The sequence below is a fragment of the Aquarana catesbeiana genome, linkage group LG01 (genome assembly GCF_042186555.1).
Source record: "Aquarana catesbeiana isolate 2022-GZ linkage group LG01, ASM4218655v1, whole genome shotgun sequence".
NCBI lineage: Eukaryota > Metazoa > Chordata > Amphibia > Anura > Ranidae > Aquarana > Aquarana catesbeiana.
In genome coordinates this window covers 692,633,301-692,648,975 of record NC_133324.1, presented here as the reverse complement: position 1 = coordinate 692,648,975, position 15,675 = coordinate 692,633,301, and the positions used below count along the sequence as shown (strand labels likewise).

The 15,675-nt window shown below is 41.5% G+C and overlaps 1 protein-coding gene across 1 annotated transcript in view; it reads left to right on the top strand.

The window, feature by feature from the left end:
• Positions 1–15,675, top strand: part of ANKRD50 (ankyrin repeat domain containing 50) — a 98,676-nt gene that overhangs the window by 63,375 nt on the left and 19,626 nt on the right. Inside the window, exon 4 of the mRNA XM_073603661.1 lies at positions 11,670–15,181. Coding sequence (XP_073459762.1) covers positions 11,670–15,178 — 3,509 coding nt within the window. The 3' untranslated portion in view covers positions 15,179–15,181. The remainder of the gene's footprint in view (positions 1–11,669; positions 15,182–15,675) is intronic.

The window sequence follows — 15,675 nt, the reverse complement described above, 5'->3', positions numbered from 1 at the left end:
AGATATGTATATATATTTGCAGGGGGTTTCCTTTCACTTCCTGTTTGGCTATGGGCACAGGAAGTGAAGGGAAATTACTGCAATGGGACACAGATGGCGGGAAAAAAAAACAAATCTGATGGGTTTTAACCCTCGCTTGCTCTGTCCAAAATGAGAGAACAAAAAAAAAAAAAGTTTTGCCTATAGTGCTACTTTAAGATTAGCCTGGAAAGAGTCCAGAAGAGGTCCAGCTGCTAGATGGAGATACCTGTAGACATTTTAAAATACACACACACACACACACTTATGCCCCGTACACACGGTCGGACTTTGTTCGGACATTCCGACAACGAAATCCTAGGATTTTTTCCGACCAATGTTGGCTCAAACTTGTCTTGCATACACATGGTCACACAAAGTTGTTGGAAAATCCGATCGTTCTGAACGCGGTGACGTAAAACACGTACGTCGGGATTATAAACGGGGCAGTAGCCAATAGCTTTCATCTCTTTATTTATTCTGAGCATGCGTGGCACTTTGTCCGTCGGATTTGTGTACACACAATCGGAATTTCCGACAACGGATTTTGTTTTTTATATCCTGCTCTCAAACTTTGTGTGTCGGAAAATCCGATGGAAAATGTGTGATGGAGCCCACATACGGTCAGAATTTCCGACAACAAGGTCCTATCACACATTTTCCATCGGAAAATCCGACCGTGTGTACGGGGCATTACTTGACCTGACAAGCAAATATAAAACAATTGTGCTATTAACAAAGCATATACTATTGACATGTACATCACTGCTTTGTCCACTAGATTAATCCAATGCGCCGTACTACTTCTGGCAGTGTTTAGATACATTTCCATCCTAGTTTAAAGTGCTACAGAAATAAATGGGTTAATGTTGTGTTGTATATGGAAACGCCTTCCTTCAGTGTTTTTGAAACTCTTGCCAGTGCAGTATTTTATTTTCCCATGTGGTTTATTTTTAAATGTGTTAAGTATAACATTGTGAAATGTAATCCTTCCAGATTATTCAGCAGGTTTAAATAGTGAATGCCACAGCAGTTAGTCATAAGGGTAGCTTTGGTCTTCATGTTGGGTAGTTCTATAGGCAGCAGGTGTTGTACCAGGTGCAGTCTTTTTTTCTGTACCCTTTATTTTACTGCAAATGCGAAACATGCTTACCTGTGCTTTTCTAATCCCAGGTGCAGGATTTCCTTTAGAAAATTATTTATTTTCCTGTAAGAGTTCTGGAAATTTCAAAGAAAGTAGTGTTTTATGATCTTCTTCTCCAAGATAAGAAGCTCGTTCATTAACCTTTGTAGTAGGTGCCTTGTGTCATTTCTGTGTTTGGGGTGCAGCATAAGGAAATGTTGAATGAGAGTTTGAGGAGATCAGCAGTTGCTCACATCACTGGGATATTTTATAGAAGATCATCAGTATATGGGTTAGTGCTGCTTTTATTTCTCAAAAGAAATGTGTTTTGGTTTTTAATAAATACATGGCTACAGGCGTATTATTCATTATTTGTAGACTCTACTCCCTGTGTCATTTCTTGCTGTTTCTTGTAGACGGGTTTATTTGATTGAAAACAATAGACTAGTAGTCTCCAAGGACCCACAATGCTCTAGATAGCCTAAAACAAAAAACATTTTTTATCACAAATGTAAATTTGGTAATGCTGACACATGTTCTAATGACTGATGTCATATGTGATGATTCATGTGAAATGTGAACCTTAACCACTTCAATACTGGCACTTATACACCTTCCTGCCCAGACCAGTTTTCAGCGCTGTCGCACTTTGAATGACAATTGCGCGGTCAGGCTAGACGGGACCCAAGCTACATTTTTATCATTTTGTTCTCACAAATAGAGCTTTCTTTTGGTGGTAATTGATCACCTCTGGGATTTTTATTTTCTGCTAAAAAAATAAAGACCGAAAATTTTGAAAAAAAAAAAAAAATTTTTTTGTTTCTGTTACAAAACTTTGTAAATAAGTAAGTTTTCTCTTCACTGATGGGGCTGCACTGACGGGCACTGATGAGGTGGCACTGATAGGCGGCTGGATGTTCACTGGTAGGCAGCACAAATGTTCACTGGTAGGCAGCACAAATGTTCACTGGTAGGCAGCACAAATGTTCACTGGTAGGCAGCACAAATGTTCACTGATAGGCAGCATGAATGTTCACTGATAGCCATCACTGATATTCACTGATAGGCGGCACGGATGTTCACTGATAGGCGGCACGGATGTTCACTGATAGGCGGCACGGATGTTCACTGATAGGCGGCACGGATGTTCACTGATAGGCGGCATGGATGGGCACTGATAGGTGGCAAGGATGGGCATGGCTTGGCACTGATAGGTGGCACTGTACACTATTGGATGGTACTGATGGATGCCAATCAGTGCCAAACACTAATGCCTGCCAATCAGCGATGCCCATTGTGGGCACTGATTGGTATCCATTGTGGGCACTGATTGGCATCCCTGGTGGTCTAGTGTGGCATACCTGGTGGTAACTAGTAGTGGCATCCCTGGTGGTCCTGGTGGCGTCCCTGGTGGTCCAGTGTGGGCATCCTTGGGGGGCTGTGCTAAAAATCAATCTGCACAGACCCCGCTTGTCAGAGGAGCAGCCAATCGGCTCTCCTCTACTCACGTCTAACAGTGAGGAAAGCCGGTCAAGGCTCTTCCTGTTTACATTATGATCAGCCGTATTGGACATGGCTGATCACGAGTCTCTGTCAGAGACTCTAGATCGGAGTTGCGGTGTATCAGACTGACACACCGCAACAACGTTCGCCGCGATGCGCGCTCCGGCTTGATATCCTGGCGACGTCATATGACGTCCGGTCAGGATATCGCAACCACTTACGGACGCCATATTGCTATATGGTGGGCGGCAAGTGGTTAAAGTGGATGTAAACCCACTCTCATTGTTTCCAAAGTAATGGCATAGTGCTGATCTCTAGGTACTGTATATACATGCCTCCTGCATGTATGCTATCTTTTTATATATCTCCCCCTTCTCTATTTGGAGCCCTGCAAAACTTCGGATTCAGTGGACGGGTCTATTTTTCCGCGCTCGTGATGTCACCAGACTCCCCGCCCACCTGTACACTCCCCTTGGCCAGGCAGCGTCACAAGGTCAAACCTCGCTCCAGGGGAGTCTCCAGTGCGCGCACAGGAGAAGCAGAGCATGTTCTGTGAAGGAGCAGAGTGTGCTCATGGCGCCATGTCACTCCTGCGCGTGTGCACGTACACTTAGCCAGCTGCAGTGGAGGATTCGGAATAGCTGTGTAGTATTGTAAAGCTTTGTTGGTTTTGTCTTATTTATTTGTTATTAAAATAACAAATGTGCTATACTTGTTCTTTGCAATGGTTTTACACAGGACAGCCCCGTTCCTCCTCCATGCTGGCACTCCTGGCTCCCAGACAACACCCCCCCCCCTTCCAAAAGCCTCTTGATATGGGGGCACTTGTGCATACTTGGTCCCGAGCCTTGCTCTGCCTGTACTTAAGACACACACAGTGGGGCTCAGCCCCAACCCTGCTCTTTTGTCCCTGGCTCTGATTGACAGCATTGGGAGCCAATGGCTTCTGCAGCCATCTCTGAACCAGTGAGGAGTGAGAGAGCCTTGGCTCTTGTGCACATCGATGGATTGAGATCGGACTTGGGTATGCATTTAGGGGGGCTGCAGGGGAGCCTCATGCTGAAGGTTTTTTAAAATGCAGGAAGGTTAAAAAAAAAAAAAAAAACTTGTGTCTTTACAACCACTTTAACTACTTGCGGACCACCTGCAGTCGTACGATGGCTGTTTGACGTTAAATACCAGGGTTATGGCAGCAGATAGTTGACAACCCCATTTTTTTTTTTTTAAATGGCGGGCAGTCCACTTTCAGAGTGGTCTCTGCGGCAGATTCGCCGTGAGATTTTATCTGGGCGGGATAGGGCCCCACCCCTTTCGCCATGCTCTGGTCGTCTCTGCCGCTTTACGGGGCTGTCGGTAGCAGCGGAGCCAATTAGGTCCTCTCCCCTCTGAAACATGGAGCCAAGTGAGGGAAAGATGACCCCTGCTCCATAACATTGGATGACAGAAGCGACGTCAAACGTCATTTCCACCCAATAGTCTTAAAGGGGTAATTGTATTTATTTTTTTTGGGAAAAAAAAGACATTTATTTTATTTTTATTGTTTTATTGCATTTATGTGTAAATGTGAGATCTGAGGTCTTTTTGATTGTTACATTCCTTGTAATAGGAATAATAGTGACCCTTCCTTTTTTTTTTTTTTTAAAAAAAAAGGGACATTGTAAAATTAAAAAGTAAAATAAATAATTAAAAAAAAACAAAAAATGCCCGTCCCGCCAAGCTCGTGCGCAGAAGCGAATGCATACGCAAGTCGCGCCTGCATATGAAAACTGTGTTCAAACCACACATGTGAGGCATTGCCGCGATCGTTGGAGCGAGAGCAATACTTCTAGCAAAAAACCTCCTCTGTAACTCAAAACTGGTAACCTGTAGAAAATGTTTAAACGTCGCCTATGGAGATTTTTAAAGAAGAAGTCCAGCCTGGGCTTGTTTAGCTGGGCTTCTCCTATAGGTCACAGGAGTGCAGTTCGTTTTGCACTTCTGTGACCCATTTTCAGCAGAGAGCAGTCTGAAGTCCACTCTCTGCTGATTTCACCAAGATCAGTCTAGGCGTCATCCTGAATTCGGAAGTCTGGATCCGCCAGGTACCTGGACTGATGGCAGTCTCAGCCTCTCGGCGAGCCGCTGAGATGACCTCTCCCTGCCCCTCCACAGCTCAGCGCTCCAGTAAGCGTGGAGGAGCAGAGCAGGAGAGCTGCTGATTGACAGTCAGCAGCTCTCCTCTGGGGGGAGCCGAGAGAACCGAGCCATCGGCAGTGTTTGATCGCTCGGTTCTCAGTGCATAGATGCCGGGGGACAGATGCAGCATCGGATTGATGCTTCATCCACCTAGGTAATTGTGATTATGGGGAAAAAAGCCAAACCCATACTTCTCCTTTTTAAGGGTCAAAGTTTGTCGCCATTCCACGAGTGGGCACAATTTTGAAGCACTTGTTTGGTATCAATTTACTCGGCGTAACATTATCTTTCACAATTTAAAAAAACAATTGGACTAACAATACTGTCTTATTATTTATTTTTTTAAATTAAAGTGTATTTTTTTCCCCCAAAAAATTGTGCTTGTAAAACCGCTGCTCAAATACGGTGTGACATAAAGTATTGCAATGGCCGCCATTTTATTCTCTAGGGCAGTGGTCATCAACCCTGTCCTCAGGGCCCACTAACAGGCCAGGTTTTCTGTATTTCCTTGGGGAGGGGAGATGCAGACTAGAATACTGCAATCACTGAGCAGCAAATGATATCACCTGTGATGTACGGTATTTCAGTTATCTTGCAAACCTGGCCTGTTAGTGGGCCCTGAGGACAGGGTTGATGATCACTGCTCTAGAGTGTCTGGGGAAAAAAATAGTAATTTTTCTAGCAAATAAAAAAAAAAATTATTTTAACTTGTAAATACCAAGTTTGAAAAATAGGCTTGGTCATTAAGTGGTTAAAGCTCAACTCCAGGTATGATCTTTAATGTATACTTGCATTGGTCCAGCTTGGCATTATGTAAGTATGCATATCTCATACTTGAGGGGCTGCAGGGAAAGCTGACAACCACTGTAGTAGTTGGCACTACTACAGTGATAGTGGTGATGTTCTGCATCATGTGTGAGCAGCTTCCCCTCCACATTCTGACCATGGGGATTCACTCACTTGGCACTGTCATCATCCAAATACCATCTTTTTATTTTATTTTTTTTAAATGAATACAAGTCCTACTCTGATTTTACAAGGTGGAGATCATGAAATCCTAGGCCCTCCTCTCCACCGCATCTAATCAGAGAATACCTTGCATTTATTGAAAAAATATAAGGTGATCTTGCTGAGTGAGCGACCCCCAGTCTCTTCAGTGATTGTCCACATACTGAGTGGCCTATTATGAGATTTGCATACTTGTGCCAAAAATGTTTGCAATAACGATCATACCTGTAGTTCAGCTTTAACAAAAGCTCCGCTTTAAAGTCCTTTTTGAAAAATAATAAATTAAATGGAATAAATTGGCGCTTCGACAATAAATTATTAGAGAATATTCTGCTGGTAAATTATTGTCAAGACCAGCAGCATTCTAAAACTGTAAATTGGGCTTTCCTTCATGGCACAGATTTTAAAGTGAAACTGTCCCGTTTAGTATTTTAGTCAAAAATTCAATTTTTGAACAGGTGCTGGGATTACATTTGATAGTCCCATGGCATTTCAGAACTGCACCTCGCTCAGCTGTTCTGCTGGATTCTGGCTGGGGAGCTGAATCGATGCACTCCAGGGCTTGCAATCTATAGCAGCAAAATACAATACAGTGCAGATACAATCTGATAGGAAGTAGAGCTGCACAATTAATCGTTAAAAAATCGTGATCTCGATTCACCTCCCCTGACGATCTCTCCTGCTGAGTTTGACGATTCTTTCATATAAACAAGTGGAGAGACTATCTGCTCACTCAGCTGTCAAAAGAAAACATCCAGGCATTCTGCCAAGTTTAGAACTTGAAACATTGTATCTAACTTCCTTCTTAGATCAAAGGGATAGAACTTCTCTGTGTAAACAAATAACCTGGGCAATCTGCCAAGCTTTAAACAACCTGTAAATGCAGGAAGTTTAACCACTTAAAGTCTAAATCTTTTTCTGACACTTCTTTCTTAAGTTAAAATCAATATTTTTTGCTAAAAAAAATTACTTGGAACCCCCAAACATTAGAGATAAAATATATATATATATATTTATTTATTATAATATTTTATAATATGGAATAAAATGGCAATTGCTGCAATATTTTATGTCGCACTGTATTTGCCCAGCAGTCTTTCAAATGCAATTTTTTGGGAAAAAATACACTTCAATAAATAAAAAAAAAGAAACAGTAAAGTTAGCGCAATTTTTTTTGTTTTAATGTGAAAGATGATGTTACGCCGCGAGAATCGTGAGAGAATCGTGATCTATCCTCTAAGCAAAAAAATCGTGATTCTCATTTTAGCCAGAATCGTGCAGCTCTAATAGGAAGCATGAATGAGCTAGTTCATTGAAAACTACAAGCAGACAGCCGCAAAGGCTGCTGGACCTTGTAGTTTTCCATGCACAAAGCCCTGTCAATCAGCGACGCGGGTGGAGCCGCGCTGGGCCACATGTTGTTTTTTTTTTTTTTTTGTTTTGATTTCTTTTTTTTTGTAACAGCTAGCAGGGAGGGAGAAGAACCCTGCTAGCTGTCACAGCGGGGATCAGGGAGGTGCATGGGCTGGTCCATTCGTAACATGTTACACCTATATTCAGGGTGTAACATGTTACGAAAGGTGAAAATATCCTTTTAAAGCTCATTACTGGCACCATCACATTTGTGAGCTCTAGCAGCCGTTTTTTTAAATCTGACAAGGCTGGTTTAAGCCTAGTGCACATGATCAGAAAATCAGACGAAAAATACCCCCTTCTAATCGATCGTACGATAATCTGGTTGTTGGTACACAGCCTTCGAGAGCCGATCGCGACAGTTAATCCAAAATTATCTGAAGGGACAAACACGAACATTTTTGTTATACGATACCGGATTTCGTTTCAATCAGTACAGTTTACATACAAAAAAGAGCAAGACCACGCATGCTCAGAAATGAAAGAATACAATACATTACGTCACTTCCAAAGTTGTGTTCTGCCAAGGATTTTTTCGTAACTTTAGTAAACTCTTAATTTTTCCATATGAGACTAGCATGCAAAAAACAATGTGCGATCATTTGTCCGAATTTCTCATTGTGTATACAAGGATTTAGTCTAGCTCTACCTTCTTCCCTAGGAACAGATCAAATGCAATATTGATTTGGTGCTGCTGATAATGGCGAGCAATAGAATGCTGTGCAAAGTGAATTGATGCAGAATTGGATAGGGAGGGGGGGAATGAATTGGGTCTTTCCCTGTCCTGATTCAGACCTTCTACCATCACCATAAGCCAAAATTGTAAAGATGAAATCAACCAGTAGAAATCTGTTTTAATCCTGAGGTTTCAACAAATAGGATTCTCAGAATGGCATTTGTGTTTACTGAATGAATGTCTAAGAGTGCAAAATGAAACTGGAATTTTGTAGTGATCTCAGACCTGTTAAAATGTTACCATTAGAGATGATTTCTGCCTGTGCAAACCCAGCTTGATTATATGTTAAAGTGGAGTTCCACACTCCCCAAAAAAAAAAAAAAATGATGTGCTTAAAAAAAAAAAAAAAAAAAACATTTGGAGAAAATTTTTTTTTTACTTCTAAATGCCTGTTGCTAGGGGGTCCCTCGTAGTCTGCCTCCTTCGGCGCCTGGGCTCCTGGCGTCACTTCCCTTGGCGCAGGAAGGGAGATCGCCTGTCCCCCCACCCTCTTGTCAATCATCTGGGACACGTGACCGGTCCCAGATGATTGTGCGGCCAGTGACGGCGCTCGGCTCGCACACGCGCAGTTTGTGCCCGGCTGTGGAGCCACAGCCGGGCGCCCACAGTTAAAATGCCGGCTCCGCCGAGTGGAGGGGGGAACGAGCAGGGATTCGAGCCCCTGCATCGCTGGACCCTGGGACAGGTAAGTGTCCGATTTATTAAAAGTCATCAGCTGCAGTATTTGTAGCTGCTGACTTTTTTAATTTTTTTTTTTTTTTTTTTTTAAGTGGGAACCCTGCTTTAATGTTATGCTAACAGTTTAAAGCGAAACCCAAAACCAAACAATTGAGGTATTATAGCTTACCAATCATTAGATGTGGTAGCTGAATTTTTCTTTTTTTTTTTTTTTTTTGTTAGGCTTTTTCCCATGTGTTTTCACCTGATCTAACTAGTTACATCTATCTTCTGTAAGGGTAGATTCACACTGTTGTGGGTGTGGGACACCATATAAATTGCACGTGTTTCCACAGCCAAAAGTGCACTGTTCTGTATGGTTTAGGAGATATTCACTTTGCGTGCGGCCGCTGTCGTCAGCGGCGCATTCGCTCTGAATGCCCAGCTCAAGGTCCGGCAGACATGCCGAGGGCAAAATGTCAGCTCCCTTGGCGTGGATTGGGCTGCGATACGGGGGCTTCTATCTAAGGTAAGTATTTCATAATGAGCTAGTATGCGGTAAATACTAGCTCATTATGCCTTTTTTCCTTTACAGGGTTTTTTTTTTTTTCTTTTTTTTTTTTTTTTTTTTTTTTTATAAATGTGTGGGTATACAACCACTTTAAGGGTGAAAAAGGAGGAAGGCTGTGGGATTCAGGTGAGTAAATAAGCACATTAAAATACATTTTGTTGACTTTGATTACTACAGTAAAGACGCCACAATGTAGATGCATTCCAGTAACAAGCTGCATTCCTGTGGCACATCACTTAGAAACTTGTATAAGCTCCTGAATGCAAAGATCAAAAACCCACATCTTTAGTAGTGATCTCATGTTTTGTTAGCGGCAAGTGGGATATGTTTGAATCAGGTCTGTAATGCTACAGTACAGAATCTTTGTGTTCTGTACATAACTGCAGAAATGGTTTTAAGATAAGTGTAGCACTAATACATTGACTTTTATCCTGCTTTTTTCAAAAGACTTTAAATCTCATCTCCGGGCAAACGTAAAGTATTTCAATTTAAACTTTTGGTCCTTTTGCCTTGTTTGTTTGTTATGTATTTACTTTATTGGTGATGTAAAGGTAATAACCCCAAGCTATGTGCATGCAGAATTAGAAGCATTTACTTACAGTAGACCAGCATTCTTGGGTCACTCATATTTGTCCTATTCAAACAAAATGTGTTTGTCAATGTTAGCCCCTAAAGAATTCCAGACTAAGGTATCGTTTTTAATAACAAAATCCAAAAGAAAGAAATACTGCTAGTGTTTTTGCTTTTTTCATTTTACTGTTCTCTACAGTTGTGAATATGTAAATTGGAGGATGCAAGTGTTTTGAGACATGTCTGTTATCCATATAAGTATACATCCATCATTCGGTTATTGCTTGCACTGTGAGGCACCGTTCGCAATGAGTTCAGTGATTAATACAAATGTCAGCCTAAAGACTTGAAACTTTTTTGCCCTAAAGCTACATGTACACCCTGACCGCGCCTACGGGAAAATGCAAACTGCGTTTTTTTTTTTTTTTAAACACCATTTCATCATAACCTGCGTTGTCCCATGGCTGGCAGTCATAACGTTCCTATACTGAACGCTCTACTCCTGCATTCAGAAGAGGGAGATTTAACCTCGCCTAAACATGGCAGCTCCTAAACTCTGCTAAAAGCCTGTGTGTACATTGACACATAGGATTCCTGGAGCTGAGTTTTAGAGCTTTGGCAAAAAAAATGCCAAACTAAAGTTTAGGAGCTGCGCATGAAGCCTTAGGCCGAGTTCACATATGTGCGGCGGCAGTTCCCAGAATGGGGTCCAGTGCGTTCCTGCTCACCAGTTCGGGTGTGAATCGGGTCAAAATTTTTGCCTGAATTTGCACCTGAACCGTCCCCAAATACACACAGGACCCTTTTGGAATGTGGGCCGTGGCCGCCCCAAACATGTGTGAACCGTCTCCATTTAGAGTCGGTCACACTCACATGTCATGTGAATTTGGATGCAGGAAAACCCACATTCAATTTGCACGTATGTGAACCCAACTATATAGTCTAAACAAAACAAAAAAAAAAAGCGTATTCCAGAGCCCAGGAGGCACATATGCAGCATACATCCCGCTGATAGCAGCCCTGCTAAAATCAAAGGCTGTAAAATGCAGCAGCTGTATTCTGTTCTGAGTGGCACTTGCAATTCAGGGCTTTATGCTCAAATGCAGAATTTCTTGCATTAATGACTTGGGTTCCTGAACATGTGACTCTGACTGCCCCTCAGAACAGTATTCAAATGCCATTTTAAAGCATGTACACAGGTTCGAAATGGTATTATATGGTACTATCACATCTATGCAACTTGTGTTAGACCAGAAAGTTCATGTCCACTTTTAGTGGTAAAGGGCCTATTGATTACAATGGCTCTACATGAAAACGCTCATTAACGTGTTAATCATACCTAATGGTATAAAATATATCACATGATATGTCAATACAGTATTAACTTATTTACATTTTCTACAGAAAAATCAAGATTTGCATGTGAAATTGGCATGCAGAAGTATTGTAGAATTTCCTAATGATTTTTGTAAAACAGGTTTTCTATGTGAACATTTTCTTGCGGTTTCTTCAGCAGTATATTTGGAATTTTCTAAAAAAATAAATACAGGAAGTGTAGTTTTTTCTTTTCTATTGTTGCTGGAATGTAATATAAGTGGGAACCGCTTTTCCTTATCAGAGTAAAGAATGAAGTTTGCCTGCTTGAAGGATCTCAAAAATTATGAAAACACATCCTGTGTTTCAAACTGGCACAGTAGTTTTTATTCACTAAAACTGGAGAGTGCAAAATCTGGTGCAGCTCTGCATGGTAGCCAATCGGCTTCTAACGTCAGCTTGATCAATTAAGATTTTTAGTAAATTGACCCCACCAACTCTAAAATTTTTGTTGTAAAGCTTAAATATTGATGTTCAACGGTACTATAGTTGCTAATTATTCTCTCCTTTCTTATTTGCAGGTTTCCGGAAGATCAGTTTAGATGATCTTCGAAAGGCCTACATAGTTAAAGACGTCCAGCAATATATTCTTCATCGTTTAGACCAAGAAGAAGCACTGAGACAACATTTAACAAAGGAGACTGCAGAGATGTTAAATCAGCTTCACATTAAAAGCAGCGGGTGCTTTCTTTATCTGGAGCGTGTATTAGATGGCGTTGTTGAAAACTTCATCATGCTTCGTGAAATTCGTGATATTCCTGGAACTTTAAATGGTTTATACCTCTGGCTGTGTCAGAGGCTGTTTGTAAGAAAACAGTTTGCTAAGGTCCAACCAATTTTAAATGTTATCCTAGCTGCTTGTCGACCACTAACAACTATTGAACTGTTTCATGCGGTCTGGACCAAAAGCATGTCATTAACCATGGAGGATTTTCAGCGTAAGATGGATGCTCTGTCGAAAGTACTTGTTGATGGACTAGGAAATACTAAAATCTTGTTCCACTACAGTTTTGCTGAGTGGCTGCTTGATGTAAAGCACTGCACCCAGAAATATTTATGCAATGCAGCAGAGGGACATAGGATGATTGCAATGAGTTATACATGCCGAGCAAAAGAACTGACACCAGTAGAGGTTCAGGAATTTGCATTACATCTAATACATTCAAATTTACAGTTAACAAATTCAGAACTGGCTTTGTGGATGATCTGGAATGGAACGTGTGTAAAAGACTCCTTATGTACGTTAATACCAAAAGAACAAGAGGTGCTGCAATTACTAGTGAAAGCTGGTGCCCATGTTGACAGTGAGGATGACAGAACGTGTTGCATTGTACGGCAAGCTTTGGAAAGAGAAGATTCAATCCGTACACTCCTCGATAATGGTGCATCTGTTAATCAGTGTGATTCAAATGGAAGAACTCTGTTGGCTAATGCTGCATATAGTGGTAATCTAGATGTGGTCAACTTGCTAGTCTCAAGAGGATCTGATCTTGAAATTGAAGATGCCAATGGGCAAACAGCACTTACTTTGGCAGCCCGCCAAGGCCACGTGAAGGTTGTGAATTGTTTAATTGGATGTGGCACAAATATAAATCATTGTGATCATGATGGTTGGACAGCATTAAGATCTGCAGCATGGGGTGGGCACACTGAGGTTGTGTCTGCACTTTTATATGCTGGAGCCAAAGTTGATTGTGCAGACGCTGACAGTCGAACAGCTTTAAGAGCAGCAGCATGGGGAGGGCATGAAGATATTGTACTGAATTTACTACAGCATGGAGCTGAAGTTAACAAAGCTGACAATGAAGGCAGAACTGCTTTGATTGCAGCAGCATACATGGGGCATAGGGAAATTGTAGAGCATCTGTTAAATCATGGTGCAGAAGTCAATCATGAAGATGTGGATGGAAGAACCGCCCTATCAGTAGCAGCTCTTTGTGTTCCAGCAAGCAAAGGTCATGCATCTGTGGTCAGTCTCTTGATTGAGAGAGGAGCAGAGGTAGACCATTGTGATAAGGATGGAATGACTCCCCTACTTGTGGCTGCATATGAGGGACACGTGGATGTGGTTGATCTTCTCCTAGAAGGTGGTGCAGATGTTGATCACACTGATAACAATGGACGTACCCCCCTCCTTGCTGCAGCTTCTATGGGGCATGCATCTGTTGTTAATACGTTACTTTTCTGGGGTGCTGCTGTAGATAGCATCGACAGCGAAGGTCGTACTGTTCTTAGCATAGCATCAGCTCAAGGAAATGTTGAAGTAGTAAGGACACTTCTGGACAGAGGCCTAGATGAAAACCATAGAGATGATGCTGGATGGACTCCACTTCATATGGCTGCTTTTGAGGGTCACAGACTAATCTGTGAAGCATTAATTGAACAAGGTGCTCGAACAAGTGAAATCGATAATGATGGCAGAATACCTTTAGTTCTAGCTGCCCAGGAAGGACATTATGATTGTGTACAGACTCTTTTGGAAAATAAATCTCCTGTTGATCAAAAAGGATATGATGGTCGCAATGCTCTCCGTGTTGCCTCCTTGGAAGGGCATAGAGATATAGTTGAATTGCTTTTGAGCATTGATGCTGACATCAACTCCAAAGATGCTGATGGACGTCCTACACTTTACATTCTATCCCTGGAAAATCAGTTAACAATGGCTGAATATTTTTTAGAAAATGGAGCTAATGTGGAAGCTAGTGATACTGAAGGGAGAACAGCTCTTCATGTTTCCTGCTGGCAGGGACATTTAGAGATGGTTCAGACCCTGATGTCCTACCGGGCTGATGTTAATGCTTCTGACAATGAGAAACGTTCTGCCTTACAGTCTGCTGCCTGGCAAGGGCATGTAAAAGTAGTGCAGCTATTAATTGATAATGGTGCTCTGGTCGATCATACATGTAACCAAGGTGCTACTGCACTTTGCATTGCTGCCCAGGAAGGACACACTGAAGTTGTGCAGGTTTTATTGGAACATGGTGCAGATCCAAATCATGCAGATCAATTTGGAAGGACAGCTATGCGTGTTGCTGCTAAAAATGGGCATACACAAATAATTAAGTTGCTTGAAAAATATGGAGCATCAACTCTCAATGGATGCAATCCATCGCCTGTTCATACAATGGAACAAAAAAACTTAAATATACCATCAACAAAAGTACAGTCTTTAACAGTTAAATCTAATAGCTCATCCAGCACTGGCGGTGGTGATGTTCACCCAACTATGCGTGGATTGTGTAATGGACCCTCTCATGCTTTCAGTTCTCCCTCAGAATCCCCAGATTCTACAGTAGATAGACATAAGTCTTCTCTTTCAAACAATTCACTTAAAAGTTCTAAAAACTCTTCACTTCGTACAACTTCATCTACAGCAACTGCTCAAACAGTGCCTATTGATAGCTTCCATTGCCTTTCTTTCACAGAACAAATTCAACAGCATTCACTTCCACGTAGCAGAAGTAGACAGTCAGTAGTATCCCCCTCTTCCACAACACAGTCTTTAGGGCAGAACAATTCACCAACAAGTGAATTTGAATGGAGCCAAATCAAACCGAGTTTAAAATCCACAAAGACAAGTAAAGGGGGCAAAGGAGAATCGTCAAACAAATCTAGCTCTGTAACAAAGAAAACCAAGCAAAGTAGCTCTTCCCAGTCTAAGGTTTTGGAATATGAAATGACACAATTTGACAAAAGAGTGCATGTTCCCAGTTCTGGCCCTGGAGTGAATGTACCACTAAAGCAAATCCCTACGGACCCTTCAAAAATTCAGATATCTTCAGTTCAACAGCAGAGTGCAGAACAAAAGAAAAGGAATGGCATAATGACCAATCCCAATTATCACCTTCAAGGGAATCAGGTTTTTCTTAGTAGAGTTTCTGTGCCTCGTTCTCTGCAAGGTCGTGGGCATCCGGAAGTTCTAGAAGGATATCCTTCAACAGAAACAGACTTGGGCCTTAAACAGTCACTTAAACTTCAAATTGAAGGAACTGATCCTAGCTTTAACTACAAAAAGGAAACTCCACTATAACTGGTAAGAAATGTTTTTTTGTCATTTTAAATACATTTACTTTAAAATCAACATTTTTAGTAGTCTTTTGGCAAACATAAAAAGGTGCTTTTTATGTTTAAAGCAACTTCAGGGCACAGATCTCTTACTACCCTACCCACTGAACCACATATTCTTGTCTCCTCCACCATTCTTCACTCTGTGTAGACTCCAAGGAGCATGGTGTTGGTGATTACGCAGGGATGATGACATCCTCCTTTTCATTGGGTAAAATTTCTCAGGCCTGGCAAACCTGGAAAGAGGTCACATGCTTCTCCATCCTTGGAAGCACTAGTATAAGATTCTGGCACGTTTTCTGAATGTGTGAAGTGATGAGGGCTCTTTAAATATATTAGTAATATATGGTATTTATATTTTAAAAGGTTTATAGGCAGTTATAACTGGAAGTAGTACCTCTACCCCTGCTGGTCATCGGTTGTTTTTTTTTTTTTTTTTATGTTTTTTGCAACTATGTTACA